This window comes from Callithrix jacchus, chromosome 8 (assembly GCF_049354715.1).
Source record: "Callithrix jacchus isolate 240 chromosome 8, calJac240_pri, whole genome shotgun sequence".
Classification (NCBI taxonomy): Eukaryota; Metazoa; Chordata; class Mammalia; order Primates; family Cebidae; genus Callithrix; species Callithrix jacchus.
This window is the reverse complement of record NC_133509.1, coordinates 10,388,869-10,410,418: the sequence shown is the minus strand read 5'-3', so window position 1 is coordinate 10,410,418 and position 21,550 is coordinate 10,388,869. Positions and strand designations below refer to the sequence as shown.

The following is a 21,550-nucleotide window of genomic DNA, read 5'->3' as shown; positions in this document are numbered from 1 at the left end:
AATTAGTGCTAACATTTCCAAAAGAGAGTGCAACCATAAAACAAGATAGGCTGTTATGCAAAAGTTACCAGAAAAATGTGATTGCTGCAATATAAATATTAGATGGAGAAGCTGATCTTTTATTTGGATACAGATGAAACTTTTGGTGATTTGGAAAAGTAGGCCGTGGCAGTCTTTAGAAACAGAGATAAAGAATATTTAAGACGTGGAAAAGAGATCCAGGAAATTCGCCATGCATAGAGTAGGGGTTCCAGAACAGAGAAGCAAGACCTACAGTATAAACATTTTCAGGAGCTGACGGCACCAAATTAAAACTGTCCCTACCAGCTACCAAGCAGGAATACATTTAAAGTCCAAAGACAGAGGACCCTACAGACTTCCAAGGAGAAGAAAGCCAGGCGCCGACGAAGCAGTGAGAAGACGACCTGTCATTTATAACACTGAGTGTAGACATCACCGTGACTTCAAAGCTCTGCGGGAAAAGGATTCTCAACATGGATAGTTGTTTCCCACATGCAGCAGGATAGTTGTTTCCCACATGCAGCAGTCTAAGTTTAAAGGTAAAATGGCTACCCCTCAGACCAAACACCAGGAGAGACCCCTAACACAAACTTTCAGGGAAAAATAATGTTAAGATTTAAAATAAGGTATTCCAAATAATTTTCCCTTTTTTGCCCCATTTAAATTTCATATGGCAAAGGAATAAGCTATTTGGAGTAAGGATGCCTGAGGATTTTGAGCACAAACAGACTGGGTTCGAATGAACCTCCATTTCACTTTGATATACCTTCCCTTAAGGTCTCACATCATCATCTCAGGAGTATTCTTCCACACCAGAACTGAAGGAGATTCCACCCACTTAACTGTATCTGAATCTATTTTTTTTTTTTTACAGAGTTTAGGGCGAACTATCAAGAGTGGTGCAAAACTGCAGGTCACTGGGCTGGCCACCAGGTACTCCCATCCAACAGAGGCTGGCTGCTGTACTCACCCGGAACCATGGTGCACCACCACAGCGGCGAGGTCGTACAGGCAGCTCTCTGGGCCACTGTTCTCAGGCTACAGAACAAGGAAGAAGGCATCCAATGACATCAGCATCCCCATCTCGATGACTTCTACCCTTCTCCATGTTTGACAGTCTTACTGAAGAGCTGTCTTTCCACCATGCGAAAATGGTATCGCCTTACCTCCAGTAAGTAGCATTTCATGTCTAGGCCTCTCAGTGGAAACTCTACATATGTATCAACTTTATTTCTTAAATATGCTGTCCAATGAAATCTTTTCAAATGTAAGCATAGCACCTGGAGGACAGAGATGAGGTCAAAGATTGTGAATACCTAATTGACCTTTCAGTCAAAACTTTGATATTACTATCAGCTCAGTACTACAGTCTCTTAAATAATATTTTAGCTACTCTACCAATTATTCTTCCAATGCATACCTTATGCATTCATTCTGTAAAGGGTTTAACTTTTACTGAAAACCCTTGAGACAAATACAGAACAGTTCATATTGTAGAAAGTTACAGACAAATTGCTTCATAACTTAAAATTCAACACTCACCTTGGGTAGTTTTTGAATCCAAAACTTTTTTGTGGACTTTTGTTTCTTTTTGCATTTATGGCACATATATAACTCTGTCTCATCCAGTTCTTCTAAGTCAGTAAAACTGCGAAGACAATCTAAACAAATTGATTTTGGCAGCATTAAAACAAGATGCCTTTTATACACAGGCAATGTACTGTAGAAAAAAGACTGAACTTGTTTAAAATCTCAGCTTTATTAGCTGTACAACCTTAGAAAAGTTAACCTTTCTCAGTTGCAAACTGAAGACAAAAAATACCTACTTGAACTATTGTAATGAAGAGAAATAACGTGTAAAGCACCTGGCATCATGCCTGACATCTGGTGATGATCAATTATGTTGGTTTTACTGTTAATGAAAATTCATCTGGATAATTCTGAGAAAATGATTTCCTGATGAATTCAAAGTTTCAATTGCAGTTATCTGTCAATGTGTTACAGTATAGAGGACAAAGCTCCAAGCTCATTAAAAAAAAGTCAAATTTAGATCATTTAAAAATAAACATAGATCGCCAGGCATGTTGCCTCACACCTGTAATACCAGCACTTTGGGAGGCTGAGGCGGGCGGATCACGAGGTCAGGAGTTCAAGATCAGCCTGACCAACATGAAGAAACCCTGTCTCTACTGAAAATACAAAAATTAGGCGGGCATAGTGGCACGTGCCTATAATCCCAGCTACTCGGGAGGCTGAGGCAGGAGAACTGCTTGAACCTGGGAGGCGGGGGGTTACAGTGAGCCGAGATCATACCATTGTACTCCAACTTGGGCAACAAAAGCGAAACTCCATCTCAAAAAAATATATATAAATTTTGCCACTCCTGTTCAACATAATTTAAGTTTTAGCTAGAGCAATTAGGCAAGAAAAAAAGCATCCAAAATGAAAAGGAAAAACTATACTTATCTCTCTTGACAGATCACATGATCTCATGCAGAAAACCCTAAAGTTAAAAAGTTAAATTGACTGTACCTGAAAACTATAAAATGTTGCTGAAAGAAATTTTAAAAGACATTAAGACATCCTGTGTTCATGGATAGGAAGACTCACTATTAATAATATGTCCCAACTGGATCCATAGATTCAATGCAATCTCAAACCAGCGAATGATTTTGTGGATAGTGACAAAATGAAGTTTTATTATGGAAAGGCAAAAGATAAAGAATAGAAATACAACAGTGAAGAACAAAACTGGAAGACTGTTACTCCAAGACTTAGTACAAAGCTGTATTAGTCAAGACAATGTGCTGGGGAAAGGAAGAAAACAGATCAGTGGAACAGAATACAGCACCCAGAAATAGACTCACATACATATAGTCAACTGGCTTTGACAAAGGAGCAGAGACAATACAATAGGGGATGGATAGTCTTTTCAACAAATGGTACTAGAATTGGACATTAACCTGCCAAAAAATAAAAAGTAAAATCTACACACAGACCTTTATATCCTCCACAAAAATTAACAAAATGGATCAAAGGTATAAAACTTTTAGAAGATAACACAGGAAAAAATCCGGTTGGGAGGCCGAGGCGGGGGTGGATCACCAGGTTAAGAGATCGAGACCATCCTGGTCAACATGGTGAAACCCCGTCTCTACCAAAAAAAAAAAAAGGAAAAAATCCAGATGACCTTGGGTTTGAAAATGGTTTTTTAGATGCAACACCAAAGGCACAATCCATGAAGGAAGGATTTATAAGCAGGACTTAATTAAAATTAAAAATTTTTGCTCTGTAAAAGATACTGTCAAGAGAATGAAAGACAGGATATTAAATCACACAAAAATTAGCTGCATTTCTAAACACTAACAATGCATTCACTGTTAGGCTTTTCCAAAAAGGAAATTAATTCCATTTATAATAGTGTCAAAAACAATAAAATACTTAGGAATACATTTAACTAAGGAGATGAAAGACATATACCTGAAAACTACAAAATACTGCTGAAAGAAAATTCTAAGCCCTCAAAACACCCTGCATTAACAGATTGAAAGACCTGATGTCATTAACATGATTATTACTACCCAAAGCAATCTACAGATTCAGTGCAATTCATATCAAAATCCCAATAGAAAATTTTGCAGGAATAAACCCCATCCTAAAATTCACACAGAATCTCAAGGAATCCTGAATAGCCAAAACAATTTTGAAAAAAATACAACAAAGTTATAGGACTCACACTTCCTGATTTTAAAACTTACTACAAAGGTATAGTAAGCAAGAGTGTGGCACTGGCATAAGGACAGACAATATAGACCAATGAAATAAACTCTTACATATATAGTCAACTGATTTTTTGACAGGAATGACACGACTACTGAATGGGGAAAGGATAATCTTTTCAACAAATGGTGCTGGGGAAGCTGGATATCAGCATGCAAAAGAATTATGTTGGATTCTTACCTCACACCATATACAAAAACTAAAATAGATGAAAGATCTAAATACAAGTCTTAAAACTATAAAAACTCTTAGAAGAAAACAGGGGAAAAGCATAATAACATTAGATTTGGCAAAGATTTTGATATGACACCCAAAGCACAGGGAACAAAACAAATAGATAAGCTGAACTTCATCAAAATTAAAAAACTGTGTACTGAGGGACACTATAAAGAGAAACCACAGAATGGGAGAAAAATATTTCAAATCATGGATCCAGATAAGGGATTAATGACCACAATATATGAAGAACTCCTAAAAGTCAACAACGACGACACACTGATTCAAAAATGGGCAAAGACTTTAACAGACATTTCTCCAAAGAGGCACAAATGACTAATAAACACATGAAAAGATGCTCAACATCACTATTAGGGAAATGCAAATCAAAACTATAGTGAGATACTACTTCACTGTTACTAGGATGGCTGTTATTTAAAAGACAAAAAAGCAGAAAATAACATGTATTAGCTAGAAAGTGGACAAATTAAAACCGTTGTACATTGCTGTGGGAATGCAAAATGGCACAGCCACTGTGGAAAAGTGTGGCAGTACCTCAAAAAGTTAAATGGAATTATGATGCAGCAATTCCACTCCTAGGTATATACCCAAAAGAACTAGAAGCAGGAAGTCAGATACTTGTACCCCAATGGTCATAGCAGCATATTTACAATAGCCAAAAGGCGGGAACAACCCAAGTGTCAACAGACGAATGGATAAATAGAATGTCGTATATACATACCAGAGAATATTAAGCTTCACAAAGCTTACTAATACATACAAAAAGCTTACTAATACTTACTGATACATACTACAATATGGATGACACTTGAAAATACTATGCTAAGCCAAGCCAATCACAAAAGGATAAATATAGCATGGTTCCACTTACATGAGGTGCCTAGAATAGACAAATTCATAGAGGGTAGAATAAGAGTCACTGGGAACAAAAGTCCACTCTCCCGCAAATAGCTATTATAAAGGTGACACATACAGGTTAAAACAAATGAAAACTCACACTTCCATTTCCTCCTGAATCCCACTTCCCTGAGATAATCACTGCGAAAAGCACAGTGTATGGTGTTTAAGAATTTTAACACCTGGGCTGGGTGCAGTGGCTCACGCCTGTAATTTTAGCACTTTGGAAGGCTGAGGCAGGCAGATCATAAGGTCAGGAGATTGAGACCATCCTGGCCAACATGGTGAAACTCCATCTCTACCAAAATACAAAAAATTAGCTGGGCATGGTGGCCTGCGCCTGTAATCCCAGCTACTTGGGAGGCTGAGGCAGGGAATCACTTGAACCTGGGAGGGGGAGGTTGCCGTGAGCCGAGATTGCGCCACTGCACTCCACCTTGGTAACAGAACAAGACTGTCTAAAAAAAAAAAAACTTAACACTCATATGAATGTTTATTGTACACAAATGGAATTATTCTACACACATACTTCCATGGACAGTTTTTACTACACAATATTTTGTAGCTTTGTTTCTATGGCACAGTTACTGGTCAACTTTATGTTTCTTAATTGCTACATAATACAGTTTGTTAAACCAGTGCCCTATTGGTAGACATGTTTTTTTTTTTTTCATTAACAAGAGTGCTTCAATTAAAATCTTTTACACAGATTGTCCACATTTGCAAGTGAAATTGGTATGTCTAAGGAAATGCCTATTAAAAATGGTGATCATTACCCTCCAAAAACAACTGCACCAATTTATACTTATAACACCATTATGAGGGTCCTCTTCCACTGACATCCATCTTTATCATTTTCACCAATCTTGTTTTTCTTTGTACCAATTTTGCTTTACTTACATTTTCTTGAATACAGAGGATTAATATTTTTTAGATGGTTATAATGATCATTTTTTCTTATTCATATACTCTGCCCAAGTCACCTTTTTCATAAGTTTATCATCTCTTTTCTATGTTATGGTCATTTACCATTATGTAAATTTATAAAATGTTTTTCCATTATAGATGCTGGCTTAGAAAGATCTCCCCTATGACAAGATCATAAAGACACTTTCCTATAGTGTCCTGTGGTTTTATGTTTCATATTTAAATCCTGAAACCTCAAATTAATCAGGGAAAGGATATGAGGGTAGGGAGAAAATTAAGATTTTTTCAAACTAATTATTACTCACACTAACACCATTTATGGCCTAATTTCTTATTCTTCCCACTGATTTGACATTTTTCCATTGGCATATTATAGATTTCCATAAATATTTTACATTAGCACCTGCTCTATATTAGTAGTTCTAGGACACTTATCCCATTGCTTTTTCCTACCTTACTTTCATTTTAAAAACTTCTTTAGCTCCTCTTGAGAATTTCTGCTTACAGAGGAATCTTTGAATGAATTACAGTAAATGTAGGAAGTAATTTGGGAGAAAATGGACATTTATACCATATCGGGTTTTCCCATCCAAGAATAAGATGTGGCTCTTTTTATTCAGGCTTTATCTCTCCTTTTATAAAGTTTTATTAAAGTATTACATATTCCTTATTAAATTTGTTAAGTGCTTTTGAGTTTTGTTACTATAAATAGAAAATTTTGCTAGGTATAGAAAACCAGTGTTTTTTTTTTTTTTGCCTAAATGTTTTAGCTTTATGTTTAGAATATATTTATGAAAGTACCATTTGTGTTTGATTTTTAAAAACTGAGGGCTTCTAGAAAAGCAGGTATCCTCCTGCCCAGTCTCAGTCTCCATGACAACAGTTGTTAATGTTTCTCATAATTTTCCAAATGATTTTCCTAAAATGTTCTAGGTATATAATTAATCTGTCTGCAAATGTTAATATTTTGGCCATTCTTCCATGATTTATTCTTATTTCTTTCTTGCTCTTCCAGATGTTTGAGCAATATTGTCAGTAGGCCTCCTGGCTTATTCCCAGCCTTAGTGGAAAATCATTAGTGCTTCACCATTAACTATGATGATCACTGATAGCTTTTAACGAATACTTGTCATCAAGTTAACATTCTATTCCTAAGAAAAGCTTTTTCTTCTCTTTTTGTTTTTGAGACAGTCTCACTGTGTTGTCCAGGCTAGAGTGCAGTAGCACAATCTCAGCTCACCTGCAACCTCTGCCTCCCTGGTTCAAGCAACTCACCTGCCTCCCAAGGAACTGGGACTACACGCACCCGCCACCATACCTGGCTAATTTTTGTATTGTTGGCCAGGGCTGGTCTCGAACTCCTGGCCTCAAGTGATCTGATCTGCCCACCTTGGTCTCCCAAAGTGCTGGGATTACAGGTGTGAGGCACCACACCCACGCTTTTCTTTTCCTTTTAAACAGTAATAGATTTGGGATTTTATCAGTATCTATTTGGACCTTTTCTTTTTTTGTTTTTGAGACAGGGTCTCACTCTCTCACCTAGGCCTAGAGTATAAGAGTAGTGCCAGCTAATGCAGCCCCCAACTCCAGGGCTCCAGCAATCCTCCTTGCCTCAGCCTTTCAAGAAGGTGGGATTATAGGCATATACCAGCATGCTCAGCTAATTTTCTTCTTATTTTTATTTTGTACAGACAGGTTCTCATTATGTTGACCAGGCTGGTCTCAAACTCTTGGTCTCAAGCAATGCTCCCACCTTAGTTTTCCAAATGCTGGGATTACAGGCATAAGCCACTGTTCCTGGGCATTTGGCCTATTAGGGCATTTTGATTTGTTTTCCCCTAATTGTATTTCTAGTATTAAATCGGTCCTATTTGATCTCTGTATGTTATTCTTGGTATACTACTGAGTTGTATTTGCTAATACTTTACTTAGGATTCTTGGATCCATAATACAAGTGAGATCAAGCTATATTTTCTTGTCCATGGTATCTTTGTCAGGTTTTAGAACTGGGGTGTTATTTTTCCCTTTTGCAATATGCACATTTTTGGTTAAATAACTTCAAAAGTTATTTATTTAAGATGGGTCTTTTTTCCTTTTTAAAGGAAAACTAAGCTTAACAATTACAAATCCAAAAAGTATACAAGTAGTTCCTGCTAAACAGACTCAAAGCACGTGAACTTACTGGGTAATCACAAGTCTCCATCTCCAGTAAACAGAGAAAGAGTATGACATTCTGGGTGTCCAAGAAAGGGAAGTGCCCTTGATTGGTGAGAGTGGTCACAAAACACGAGAGGGCACCAGACCCGGTCATCGACCTTTTAAAGCAGCAGTAAGTGCTCTTACGTAAAAGTCAAGCCTCAGGATTCAAAGTAAAGCCCACTGAGAATACAGGAAACATCCTTCCAGCCAAACCCTAAACTACTTTGGATGGTTTGGGCCCCCGGAAGCTGATATCAATCACATCAGATTTCAAGGATTCAGTGTAAAGAAAAATACTCCCTGGGATGCAAGGCAGATGCCACATGCCACTTTTCTTGTTTGGGGAACAATCGGTCATCTATATACTGTGTCATGCACTCCTCCTGGATGAGCTCAGGAAGTGAGACTCTGCTTGGTATTCAAGTATTCTGGGATAAGTAGAAACTGAAATGTTATGAAAGTCAGTAAGAACCACATATATAACCAACTCAGAATGAGGGAAACAAGGGAAACAAGGGAAGGAAGGGAGGGAAGGAAGGAAGGAAGGAAGGAAGGAAGGAAGGAAGGAAGGAAGGAAGGAAGGAAGGGAAGGAAGGAAGGGAGGGAGGGAGGGAGGGAGGGAGGGAGGGAGGGAGGGAGGGAGGGGAGAAGCAGGGGAAGTGAGGGAGGGGAGGAGGGGAGGGGAGGGAGGAAGGGAGGGAGGAAGGGAGGGAGGGAGGGAGGGAGGGAGGGAGGAAGGAAGGAAGGAAGGAAGGAAGGAAGGAAGGAAGGAAGGAAGGAAGGAAGGAAGGAAGGAAGGAAGGAAGGAGTCTAAACAAACTAGTGTTTCTGGGTCTTCTAGCCAAAGGTCATCTAGATTTACTGAGTTTTGTTAAACATCAGAAAGTACTGTTCAGTGTAATCCCAGCACTTTGGGAGGCCAAGGTGGATGGATCACAAGGTCAAGAGATGGAGACGGTGGTGAAACCCCATCTCTACTAAAAAATACAAAAATAAGCTGGGCATGGTGGCGCGTGCCTGTGGTCCCAGCTACTCGGGAGGCTGAGGCAGGAGAATTGCTTGAACCCAGGAGGCAGAGGCTGCAGTGAGCCGAGATCGCGACACTGCACTCCAGCCTGGCACCTGGTGACAGAGTAAGACTCTGTCTCAAAAAAAAGAAAAGAAAAAACAGAAAGTACTGTTCAGGCCAGATGCAGTGGCTCACGCCTGTAAACCCAGCACTTTAAGAGGCCAAGGAGGGCAGATCCCTTGAGGTCAGGAGTTTGAGACCATCCTGGCCAACATGGCAAAACCCTATCTCTACTAAAAATATATAAATTAGCCAGGTGTGGTGGCATGCACCTGTAGTCCCAGCTACTCAGCAGGCTGAGGCAGGAGAATTGCTTGAAACTGGGAGACAGAGGTTGCAGTGAGTTAAGATTGCATCAGCCTCCAGCCTGGGCAACAGGGCAAGACTCCGTCTCAAAAACCATTTTTTTTAAGTATTGTTTGGATATATAACCATGTATTTATAGTAAGAATAGTTTTAAACTAATGTCATAATTACTGATCTTATTGAAGAGTTTATAAAATGATACAGTTTAAGGCTAATTCCTTTAATTTTCACTGCCTTCCACTGTAAATAATCAGATATTTATTTCATGATTAAGTTAGCATGTACTCACATGCCCTAGATATAGAGAGAAAATGTTGAGACATTTGACAATATCAAGCATACTGTGATATTTTCTTAATCTCAAATAGGCCACAAAGAGTTTTGGAGAAACATACTATAGCCATATATTTTGCAAAGAAGTGGAGTGAATGGGGCTTTCTTAAATTTCTTCTGCATTCTTTCTTGTTCCAGCAGACAATCAACACTGTGTAGGTAAGGAACGAACATGGCAAAATGTTTCATATGTAGTGTTGCTCCAGTTCCTTACTGGAGTGGAGTCTGGTCATCCCATGCATTGTCTGACAGATTTCTAGAAACTACCTGAGAACAGTACAACAAGCATCTGAGACCTCTGCTGCTTCTAACAAGCCAAATGCCCCACATTACACAGAACAACAGTGACACAGAGAAGCCTAGCCCTTCTCCAACAGAAAGTTGGATTTCTACTAGGATAATCTGACTCTAGAGTAGCGCTGCCTAATGAAGAAGTGTTGTACTAGCCACATGTGGTTCAAGTGTGATTAAGCCACAGAATTTTCATTTAAACCTTAGTAGCTACATGACTTGCGGTTATCATATTGGACAGTGCAGTTTTTTGGGGGGGTAGAAAAAAAGACATTCAGGTTTCACTTTTCTTAAGTTACAACACAGATTCATTAACGATATTAACCACAAAGCGCATATAGATGAAATTTATCAATCTATTCCACTATTTGAAGAAAAATATTTTAGAACATTCAAACATCTTTACCTCTTAATGAACAAACTGGTCCGTTTTCTTGATTCTTAGAGCGTTTACTTCTGAACTGACTTGGAATATCTAATGAAAGGTCTTAAAAGGAGATAGGTAAACACTGTTAAAGGCATATGTCTACTAAAAAATAATTTCATAAACTTGCATTTCTATATTTCTCTTTACACTTATTTTTTGAGGGAAACATTAATATTATTTTAATATTATATAGCCACATGCCGCATATGTCTTACCTAGGAATGGGTCAAACTTTCTAGATTCTGTCCCACATATGAGGCAGTTAACCTCATTTTGCAGAATGCCTCCGAATATAGCTGTGACAACAGTAGATGCTCCATTTCTAAACAAAAGCACCACATAGGAGAATATCTCAGTAAGAAGCCATCTCTTTGACATTTGAAAAACTGCAATATTTGTTAAAGCCCCTACAGATAGGGCTCCCTTTGAAGCAATATTTAAATCATTTATTTCTAAGTTTAAAAATAATAATCAAATTTCAAAATATAGACACATACTAAATAAAGGGTTTAAGCCACTGGCCTCCTCCAATGCTGTTATCCAATCCCACTACTTTCCCCAAGAGCAACTAACATTGGCCACTTGCTATCATAACCCAGATCACATGCATGACTCTGCACAGGGCAACATGCCTCCTTCCATTCCCTCCCCAAGATAGGTCCCAAAAGGAAGGAACTGCCTTGTACTGGAACCTTTGCAAGACCTCCCATATTACAGGGAACTCTCACAATTAACTGACTTTAAACATCCTTGGTCTGAGTTTTTAGCGATCTCTCAGATTTGGGGAAAAAGAAGTAAAGGAATTTAATACGGATTTAGTAATTGCTGCTGGAGGCAGAACTTCACAATTCAAAGTGCCGGATGTTACTGTCGAAAACACTTTTTAAAAAGCTCAATACTGTAAATAATTTCCTTATGGAGATGAACGATACACCGTTTTAAGAACAAGCTAAAAACACCACTTGCTGTAATGTTACCTAAACTTTTTCTGCCTCTGCTCCATCAAATATAAAACAGGAATACAGGAAGAGTACCCAGCACAGAGGCCCAGTGTGAAGATGCGAGTTACGGGCGTGAAGTGCTTTTAGAAGAGCACTTACCAAAAATAAAGCATTTGAAGTGCCTGCCACTATGAAGTCAGATTACACCTGCTTCTTGCTTTTATGTTTTTCCCTAAGTGTTTACCTTAAACAGGTACCTCATTCTTCTTGACAGCTGCGTGGCGTGTCACAGTATGGACATACAGTGGAAGCAAGAACCACCGAGAGAGTATACCAGTGAGAGCAGGAGTGGCAAGCACTGATATAACAGCACTTTCTTTTTTTTTGAGACGGAGTTTTGCTCTTGTTACCCAGGCTGGAGTGCAATGGCGCGATCTCGGCTCACCGCAACCTCCGCCTCCTGGGTTCAGGCAATTCTCCTGCCTCAGCCTCCTGAGTAGCTGGGATTACAGGCACGCGTCACCATGCCCAGCTAATTTTTTGTATTTTTAGTAGAGACAGGGTTTCACCATGTTTACCAGGATGGTCTCGATCTCTTGACCTCGTGATCCACCTGCCTCGGCCTCCCAAAGTGCTGGGATTACAGGCTCGAGCCACCGCGCCCGGCCCTATGACAGCACTTTCTACACACAGTCTCCATTCCAAGCACAGTCTTTCCATCTGTTCAGTCAATTAATCCTCACAACACATCTGTAAGGTGGCTACCGTAAGCCCCAAGTTGTAGATGAGGACACTGAGGTTAAGTTGGTCCAAGGTCATACAGCTAGTCTGGTTTGAATATCCGCTCTAACATAGCTCCTTCTCTTAATTTAACTAATGTAGCATTAGTGGCTATTGAGGTAGTTTCAGTTATTTGCCATCATTAATAGTAGTACACGAACACTTGTCTATCGGCCATCGTGCACTTATGAAGTCACTTGAGCCAATACAAGCTCTTTTTTGCTAATAGCAATATACGGTGGTTTCTGTCACTTCAATCAATTACTCCTAAAACACTGAACGGTATTTTCTAGGCCACTCTAAGTTAGACCCACTGCAGTGATGAAGCAGGCAAAACCTACTCAAGCAATTCTATTTGAAACTTTTGATACCTTTTCTGTCAAAAACAATAAGCTATAACTTTATTACTTACTACTTTAAAAACAATAATAAAGTATTGTTTCTAAGACATACTGGCTTAAGAAAAATGTTTTCTAAAGTAGCACTGGGGAAGCAGCATTGGGAGTTGTAGGACCTAGCAGCCATTTCAGGTTTAGGTTTATTATCTGTGTCACTAAAAAAAAAGACATGGCCAAAAAAAAAACCCTGCTGAAAATGAAGGGACTGTAACTGACCCTTTCATGCTGATGTTCACATACAAGGCTGCCTTTCATTAAAATGGAAACTGCTTCATTAAGAAGTACATTTAGACTCAATGTAGTTCTTTCTTATAATCACTTCCTCTGAGAAATGAATACTTAGCAAGTTTTTAGCTGCCTGACATGTTTGAAATTAAGCTTCATCTATATCATGACTTAATATTCAAAATCAGTTTCATTTATCATAACTGTTTAAATACTGAATACTTGGATGCTAGGGTCCTTTTGATACTTTTTCTGTCAAAAACAATAAGCTATAACTTTATTACTACTTTAAAAACAATAATAAAGTATTGTTTCTAAGACATACTGGCTTAAGAATGGGCACTAATGATGGTTGATGTACTAAAAAAACATATCTACCACTTATTTCTTCCATACGCCTCCCTCGCCTTCACCTTTAGTAGGGGTAGGGGTGCGTGTGCACAAGTCAACAAAGACACAGCACAAAGAGACCTTTTTCTAGCTGTAGCAAAGATTCTTAGATCCTGAAATGCCTTCTCCAATGTACCGAAGGAAACAGAAGGAAATCTGAATTTTTAATATTTGATAATAAATGTTTGGTTTCTGTCCCTAACTCAGTAATGAAGCTTGCAATTCCTAATCTTTAAAGTCTCACGAAAAGGGATAGCTTAATACTGAAAACTCATGAGGCACTAAAAGAACATTCTATGAGTATTACACAGTGTGATTCCGCAGGGTGCCCCAGGCATCAGGTAAAATCATAAAGACAAACACCCTCTCTCACCTCACACAGCCTATCCATGATAGAGCCCAGTTCAATATCCTTTGTGGATGAATTTGCCATGATAAAATACAAAAGTTTTTCATTTAATGCCTTTTAATTTGGTGCTACCAGAAAGAACAATTCTCCCAGGTCACAGATCCTTCCCTTTCTGTATTGGATTCTAATTGGAATCACAGCTACTAGGACCTAGGGGGAAAACATTTTGCGAATTACGGCAATTAACACTGGTTGCCCTTTTCTAACACTGCTTGCTTAGCTATAAGCCTGCTTTGCCATTAAAAAGTAGCAGTCCTACTATGCCCGATTTATGGACGGCCAGGCAATACTACCAATATGTTACTTACTCTTTCTTTCTGGGGTGGGGGGGTTGTCTTCCTATAAATCGCTTTCCCATGTAGCTCAATACTGACAACACTTTTCAAAAAATCTGAACAAAGGAAGCTACAGTTGACCAAAATCCTGGCTGAAATAACAGTAAATCTTCCCTTCTTCAAGCAAAATAAATGTTCTGATCTCAGTGTATATTCTGGGGCTACTATACATGGGAAAGCAATCTAAAAGCTTTGTTTTGTTCATGTTGAAAGGCAAGAAAAACTTCTGAGAACTTATAAATGCCTCAGTTTCATTAACGAACAGATAAACTTTAGGAAAATTCAAGTCCATAATGAAGCTTTGGGAAAGTTCACATTCAAAATGCCTTAAGCTTTTGTTTTTAGTGAACAAATATTATTTTGGTATATGAACATTTCCAAGAAATCTCTTAAACGCTAAATGGTACAAATATTTTCTACATTTTTTCAAGATTTAAAATAATCTATACCAAATAATCACAGTCAGAACCAAATCCAGATGCAAATATAAGATGCCTCTGGTCTGCAAGCAAGAGGTATGTGCCAGTTCACTTGGTCACAAAGTTTAAATGCCAGAAAGTCCCAGCAATGTCCAAGAAACCCCTCCAGCTTCCATTATAAATCAGCACACAGTTAACACCGACAGCAATGTCTGAGGCCTCCTAAAAAACAGAAGGAAACTAAATCTTACATGCAACACTTGTTACTTGCAAACAGAGTAGAATTCTCCTGCAGAATTGCGGAGCGGGAAACACCATTGAAGCCACCCTGGAGTTCCAAGTGTAGATGGTCCAAAAGGTAGCGCATGAATTCATGGGCGTCCTGCTGCTGATAGCCCCTAAAGCAAACAGACACAGTCATTTATAAGGCCAGGGGCAAGGCTGTGTGCCGAGATACACCAGCAAGAGGCCAAGGCGTGGGAAAGGACAGCAGCCCCGTGCTCACCAGCACAGCCAGGATTCCTCACCTTCACGCCCACAAGCTCCACAGATGACAGAATCTGTCTCTTCAATAATGAATTCTACTGCTTAGAGGTAGGTATGAAAACCAAAAAATAATAGAGCTAATTGGACTTGCAATGATCTCTTCACTTCAGAGGTGAGGAAACTGGGGGCTGATATGTGACTTGCCCAAAGTCCTACAGCAAGGGTGTAACAGAGACACCTGTGTTTCCTGGTGGACTCTGGCTCTTCTTCCTGCCTATGTAACCTCTCGAGAAGATGCTCCAATGTGATAGTTCACCGCTCACCCTCACCAGAAAACCAGGTGTGAACCACTACTGTAAGGAAGAAGGAATTTAAAATTACTAATAACTCCTTAGATCGAAAGATACTAATTTTTAAACACTGGCTGAAAGGGAGAAAAACTTTACCAAAAGAGTTAAAGATGTCTAAACTTCTCCACCTGCATCCTAACCTCTGACTTAAGACATCTTTTAGAGCCGGGCGCGGTGGCTCACGCCTGTAATCCTAGCACTTTGGGAGGCTAAGGTGGTTGGATCACCTGAGGTCAGGAGTTCAAGACCAGCCTGGCCATCACAGTGAAACCCTATCTTTAAAAAAAAAAAAAATATATACATCTTTTAAATAAATAAATACTTTTAAAAAATGCATTGGCTCATATACAGTTATGCTCTATCCTAAAAATTGAGTTTACATATCAGCATATTCTTAGGTTACTTCTTATAGCATAATCATATAGGAAACTCCATGAAATTCTCATACTAATATAGACCAATGACAGTGAACAGGAATGAAGGCAGACAAAATGACACTGGTACAGTTAGAAGGTCTGGGAAGTTACTTGGATAAATTTAATCAATATTATATAAAGTACTTTTATAAAACTATAATAAAAAAGACTTCTGTGTATATTTTGCCAGCATGGAAGGTTCTCTTGAATTAATCTAAATCATTAAGTTTTTCTTGGTCTGGTCTTAGATTCAAAACTTCCACTACTCTTCCAGGCAGTGGTTCCATAAACAAAATTTCTTCCAGAGTTTCCGTCAATATATATTTTCCCCTTTTCTTATAAATTATAAATTATGAAAACAATCTCCCTAATCAATGGAACTTTGGAACTTCAAGTCAGAAGTGACTTCGGCATTTCACGATAGCTTTTTCTAAACTATCTGGCAACTAAATACCAATATATAAGTTCAAGTATTTCTTCTAAGGCTCACGAATAAAAACGTTAAAATTCAGTCAAAAGCATTCAAAGTTGATAGTTCCTTTATATCTCTAAGGAGGTGCCTTAAACTTATTTAATAAAATATCCGTTGTTTTCATTACTCAAAGGTAAGATTAGTTATTTAAATTATAATATCTGAAATTCTATCACTTACAAAAAACTTCATTCTCTCCCCAGAATAACCTAATATCTAAGTCATCATTTTCCTAAAATGTGTCATGAAAACCAGCACCTTACAGCTATACCAATTTGCATTTTCATCAAGTGAATACAAATCCATCCAATTTTAAAAAACAATGCCTCATGTACATTAATGTATGTGTCTAACCATACCATGATTCTCTTATATCAAAATACATTATTTTCTAGTGTTTCCTCTGCCATTACAAACACATTTTCTTTAATGAGATCACAGAACACTCAGCTATTCTATAAGGTAAGTTATGAGTCTATTTCAACTTGTGAAATTTACCAGAGAACAGTCTGTGCTGCTTTGAAGCCTGGAACTTTTTCTAATTCCGACTAAAGAGACATCTGCAATTCTCTTTTTAAACGTTTAAATGTATCATTTCATTGACTTACCTGAAAAGCCTTACTAAATAAATAAATATTTTATTTAATATGTTAAATTCAACGAACTTCAGTTATCAATCATTTCCCACCTATACAATCTGGGCTTCAGAATTTACTCTGTAGTCAACTTCAGATTCTCTGGTTTTATAAGCATGTTAAAGGAAACACTCCTCATATTTGGGTGCTGCGTTTATATTTTGTATACATATTTCAGCAATGTCAAATAAACAGCTGTTTGAGAATTAGTGAGGGAACGGATTTATGAAGAGCCGACTAGTTAGTGTCCCTGTGACAGACAGGAGCACAGAAGAGAGAAAAGAAGCAAGCAAAGAACTGTGGCTCCAATTTTAACACTTCCTTCTCTCATTTGTGACCTCAGGTAAAGATTACCTGCTTCTCCTAAATGTGTCACGAGGATGCTGTGAGAAACCACTGAGGGAGAGCACAACGCAAACACAGAAAGCCTAGAAGGTCTGGAACCATCCATTCTGAACACCACTGAAGCACAGCGTACAGCAACACGCAGCAACTGTCTTTTCACAAGGTTTTGGCACAAACAAATTTCCACAAATCTTAAAGACAAAAAAATATTCCAATAAAAAATGATCAAATAAAATGTTACTTTGCACCTGCTTGAGTGTGAAAAGCAGATGTTCCATCATTCTCAGCAAACTGACACAAGAACGGAAAATGAAATGCCGCATGTTCTCACTCATAGGCGGGTGATGAACAATGAGAACACATGGACACAGGGAGGGGAGAACCACACACTGGGGTCAGTTGCGGGGAATAGGGGAGGGACAGTGCAGTGGGGGAGTTGGGGAGAGATAGCATGGGGAGAAATGCCGGATATGGGTGAAGGGGAGGTAGGCAGCAAATCACACAGCCACGTGTGTACCTATGCAACTATCTTGCATGTTCTTCACATGTACCCCAAAACCTAAAATGCAATTAAAAAAAAAAAGAAAAGCAGATGTTTCAAATAATGAAATTAACATCCCAGAATACAGACACATACAAGAACTCTTGTGATGCCACCACACGCTTAACTGTGACATGCCTGTGGATTACTATTTCTCTGTGTTTTGGCAGTGCCAGTATATAATCTGTATGTATTGTATGCAGAAAGAGATATACACATATATAATTTAAAATGCCTAAGATACATTAGAATTTTAGGTTCTGCTCATATTTAAAATATCCTTGACATTGATAAAAGAATTCTAAAGTTGTTGTTTTGGCCAAAATATCTGCAAAACCAAAATAAGTTAAATTTATTCCTACTCAGTTTGGCAACAATCATAACTGAGTTTCCTCAAAAGAAAAACACCAGAAAACAAAAATGACAAAAATGAATTTTGTTTGTATAAGCACACAAATACAACAATGAAAATTCTTGGCTACATGAAATAGTTTAAATATAAAATATCAATAGCACAGTATTTTTAAATCTTTTAATAAATATCCCAAGAAGACTATTGTTAAATTAAAATTAAACTAAAGCATCATACATGGCCAGGCGAGGCAGCTCATGCCTGTAATCCCAGCACTTTGGGAGGCTGAGGCGGGCAGATCATGAGGTCAGGAGCTTGAGACTAGCCTGGCCAACATAGTGAAACCCCATCTCTACTAAAAATACAAAAAAATTAGCCAGGCATGGTGGTGCGTGCCTGAAGTCCCAGTTCCTTGGAAGGCTGCGGCAGGAGAACTGCTTGAACCCAGGAGGCAGAGGGTTGCAGTGAGCCAAGATCATGCCACTGCACTCTGGTCTGGGCTACAGAGTGAGACGCCATCTCAAAGAAAGAAAAAAAAAAAGCTTCACACACAAAGATCTATTTGTTGTCTACAAAAATCCTGTACGTTGTCTACAAACCTGAGAAGGGCTAGCAGATCAAGAATTATGTTTCAATAATTTATTTACCCATCATTTTAAAACATGAATTATCACAAAGAACTGATTTTTAAAAAATAAAGTTGCATCTTGGGAAGTCAAGGCAAATATATTAAATCAGGTTGTACAGAAAGACCTGATTTGAATCATCAAGATACTCTCCTGAAGAGTGCTAGCTTTAACCAGGATGCTAAAGAGATAGGGACCACAAGGCAAACCCTGTGGCAGAAGCACATGACATACACAGACAGCAAAGCAACAAGACAGAGTTAAGAAAAGCAAGGACTGACAAGGGCGAGCAGAAAAGACTATCAAAATTACAGAAGCACATATCCTCGAGCCCAGCACTTCCTCTCTTAGATACCTGCACATGTATGTAAATGACTACCCACTGCAGCGCTGTTTAGAATAGCAAAGGCTAGAAACAGTCCATAAAGCCACTGGGAGGAGACTTGGACACGAATTATGACACAACAATAAAAAGGTGTGAGAAAGCCATTTGTATACTAATCATCTGGTTCAAGGCAAATCACTGTCAACACATCTATGAACCAACTACTCAAACACCTGGAGTCTCCTTTCGGTCGTTACCCCTACTAGACGTACAAGCTTAAACAAGTTGCTTCTCTCTGTCTCAGTTTTGTCTCCTCTAAAATGGGGGTGATATTTCCTACCCTGGCTGGAATTTTGTTTTTTAATGAAAACCAGATGTAAAATACCCAGTGTTTAGCACAGAGTACGCATTCAATAAATGGAAACTATTATTACATAGTAATAAAACACAAAGACTAAATCTCTATCGAGAGTCTAACTAGGTGATTATGTTAGATATTTTTTAATTAGGTCCAGACCTGACTAGCGGTAACTTAACTGTCATCCTACCTTTCCTACTTAGTCAAGACATTCTCAAATTCTTACATCTTTCCTGAGAGGAGATTTAAATAGTATGATACATAAAAGAAGTTTCTTTTTTTGTTGTTGTTGTTGTTTTTTTTTTGAGATGGAGTCTCACTCTGTCACCAGGCTGGAGTGCAGTGGCATGATCTCAGCTCACTACATCTCCACCTCTCGGGTTCAAGCAATTCTCCTGCCTCAGCCTCCTGAGTAGCTGGGATTACAGGCACATGCCACCACGCCCAGCTAACTTTTGTATTTTTTTAATAGAGACAGTGTTTCACCATGTTGGCCACGATGGTCTCGATCTCTTGACCTCGTGATCCACCCACCTCAGCCTCCCAAAGTGCTGGGATTACAGGCGTGAGCCACTGCACCTGGCCAGAAGTTTCTCTCAAAACAAAGACTAGGATTAACACTAGTTACTCATGTCATATCCTCAAGGCTATACTTTTAAGCAAGGCAACAATTCAAAGTCCTCTGAAGTTAATTACCTTTTTAATATTTCTCTATATTAACAATACATCTTTTTAGGCCACAGGGCAACGTAGATCGCTAAGTTTAATATAGCATGATGTTTTTTTAAAAAGGAGAGGGGATGTATATTAGGTACCAAATCTTAACCACTAAGAACCATGACTTGCTTCAGAAGAGTAAAATCGGCAGAAGGTAGCCAAGGCTGCTGTCAAACCCCTGCAGTGCCCCAAAGCTGCTATCACCTGAATCCCTACAGGGATGTCAGACCGACGAGAAGAGGCAGGACTCCTCTGACAGCACAGGGTGTTTTTTGCTCAAGCAAGGTGAGACAGAAAGCACAGACACCACAGTAGCTCTCCGGCCGCACCAGGGTGTGGCACGGCTGCCTTCTGGAAAGGCGTCCCGAGCCCCTGACGACAGCCTTCCCAGAGCTTCCGAAGTCAGCTCCGAAAAGTTCGTCTAATACCATGAACTTCTACCAATCAGATTAATTTTTTTAGCTGGAATAACAAGACAGTGTGTGATGGTAACAGATTCTAAGTTGTGAAAAAATCAAGGAAATTTTGTCCAGTATGTTTTCCTACTATGCGTAAGTGATGTATAAGGGCTTTATGTTGGTTATAACAAAACACCCCACCTCTTGTTAAAGACATTTCTATTGTCTATTATTTAAATAAACACAATTGTTTAGTCAGATGTATTCAATTTCTGCTCTTCTTCTTAAAAAGAAAAAACACTGGACTCTGGGCTAAATGCAGTCTGGCTGCCTTGCCAAACCAGTCTGAAGTATTCAGAATACTTAGAATACAGCCACTTCATTAGAAATTATTTCATGAACGGTATAAAGACTAATATGAATGCTTTAAAATACCTTTCTTTAAATAATACTTACCTAAAGTTTGGCATAATCTTCCAAACAACATAGAATAAGGACTCTGGGCTAAATGCAGTCTGGCTGCCTTGCCATAAAGCACAGAGTGTCTTTCTAAACTCTTCTACCAAAGACCTGGAAAAGAGGAAAGGACAATGGCCTCAGAATTAGTGAGAGGCTACTATTTCAACACAGCATCCGCTCAGCTAAAATGCATAATACATACAAAATGAACACTTAAAAAGGATTTAGTCTTCTCTGAACAAAGTCTGGCAGATAAGTAAGAGCATCTCAAAAACCCATATAAGTACCAGTAATTCCAACAAAGCTAATTTGTGACCATATAGTTAACTCCCAAGTGTGCCAAAGCACAACCAGATTGTACACTGAGAACACACAAGCAAACAATACAGCACTGGGCGGGTTACTGGCCAAATTATTAAGAAAGTACATACTTTTTTGAGACGGGGTCTCACTCTGTTGCCCAGGCTGGACTGCAGTAACATTGTCTCAGCTCACTGCAACCTCTCCCTGCCAGGTTCAAGCAATTCTGCCTCAGCCTTCCAAGCAGCTAGTACTACAGGCACGTGCCACCATACCTGGCTAATTTTTTGTATTTTTAGTGGAGACATGGTTTCATCATGCTGGCCAGGCTGGTCTCAAACTCCTGACCTCATGATCTGCCTGCCTTGGCCTCCCAAAGTGGCTAG

At 38.8% G+C, this 21,550-nt stretch overlaps 1 protein-coding gene and 1 long non-coding RNA gene across 22 annotated transcripts in view; one reads left to right on the top strand and one right to left on the bottom strand.

Annotated features, from left to right (window-relative positions):
- The window catches only part of LOC128928896 (uncharacterized), a 35,621-nt gene extending 18,283 nt beyond the window's left edge, over positions 1-17,338 (top strand). For 15 of the 16 annotated variants that reach the window (XR_013520702.1, XR_013520709.1, XR_013520701.1 and 12 more), the window contains 2 exons: positions 896-1,192; positions 17,087-17,338. This is a non-coding gene — a long non-coding RNA (uncharacterized LOC128928896). Of the gene's footprint in view, positions 1-895; positions 1,193-7,053; positions 7,829-17,086 lie in introns of those variants that run through there. The other variant, XR_013520713.1, reaches the window with a different exon arrangement.
- USP3 (ubiquitin specific peptidase 3) overlaps positions 1-21,550 on the bottom strand; it is an 83,365-nt gene that overhangs the window by 1,373 nt on the left and 60,442 nt on the right. For all 6 annotated transcript variants that reach the window (XM_054240450.2, XM_035258803.3, XM_054240451.2 and 3 more), the window contains 7 exons: positions 20,862-20,975; positions 14,636-14,782; positions 10,703-10,809; positions 10,467-10,547; positions 1,564-1,682; positions 1,188-1,301; positions 992-1,059 (listed from right to left, as the gene is read on the bottom strand). In XM_054240450.2, coding sequence (XP_054096425.1) covers positions 992-1,059; positions 1,188-1,301; positions 1,564-1,682; positions 10,467-10,547; positions 10,703-10,809; positions 14,636-14,782; positions 20,862-20,975 — 750 coding nt within the window. The remainder of the gene's footprint in view (positions 1-991; positions 1,060-1,187; positions 1,302-1,563; positions 1,683-10,466; positions 10,548-10,702; positions 10,810-14,635; positions 14,783-20,861; positions 20,976-21,550) is intronic.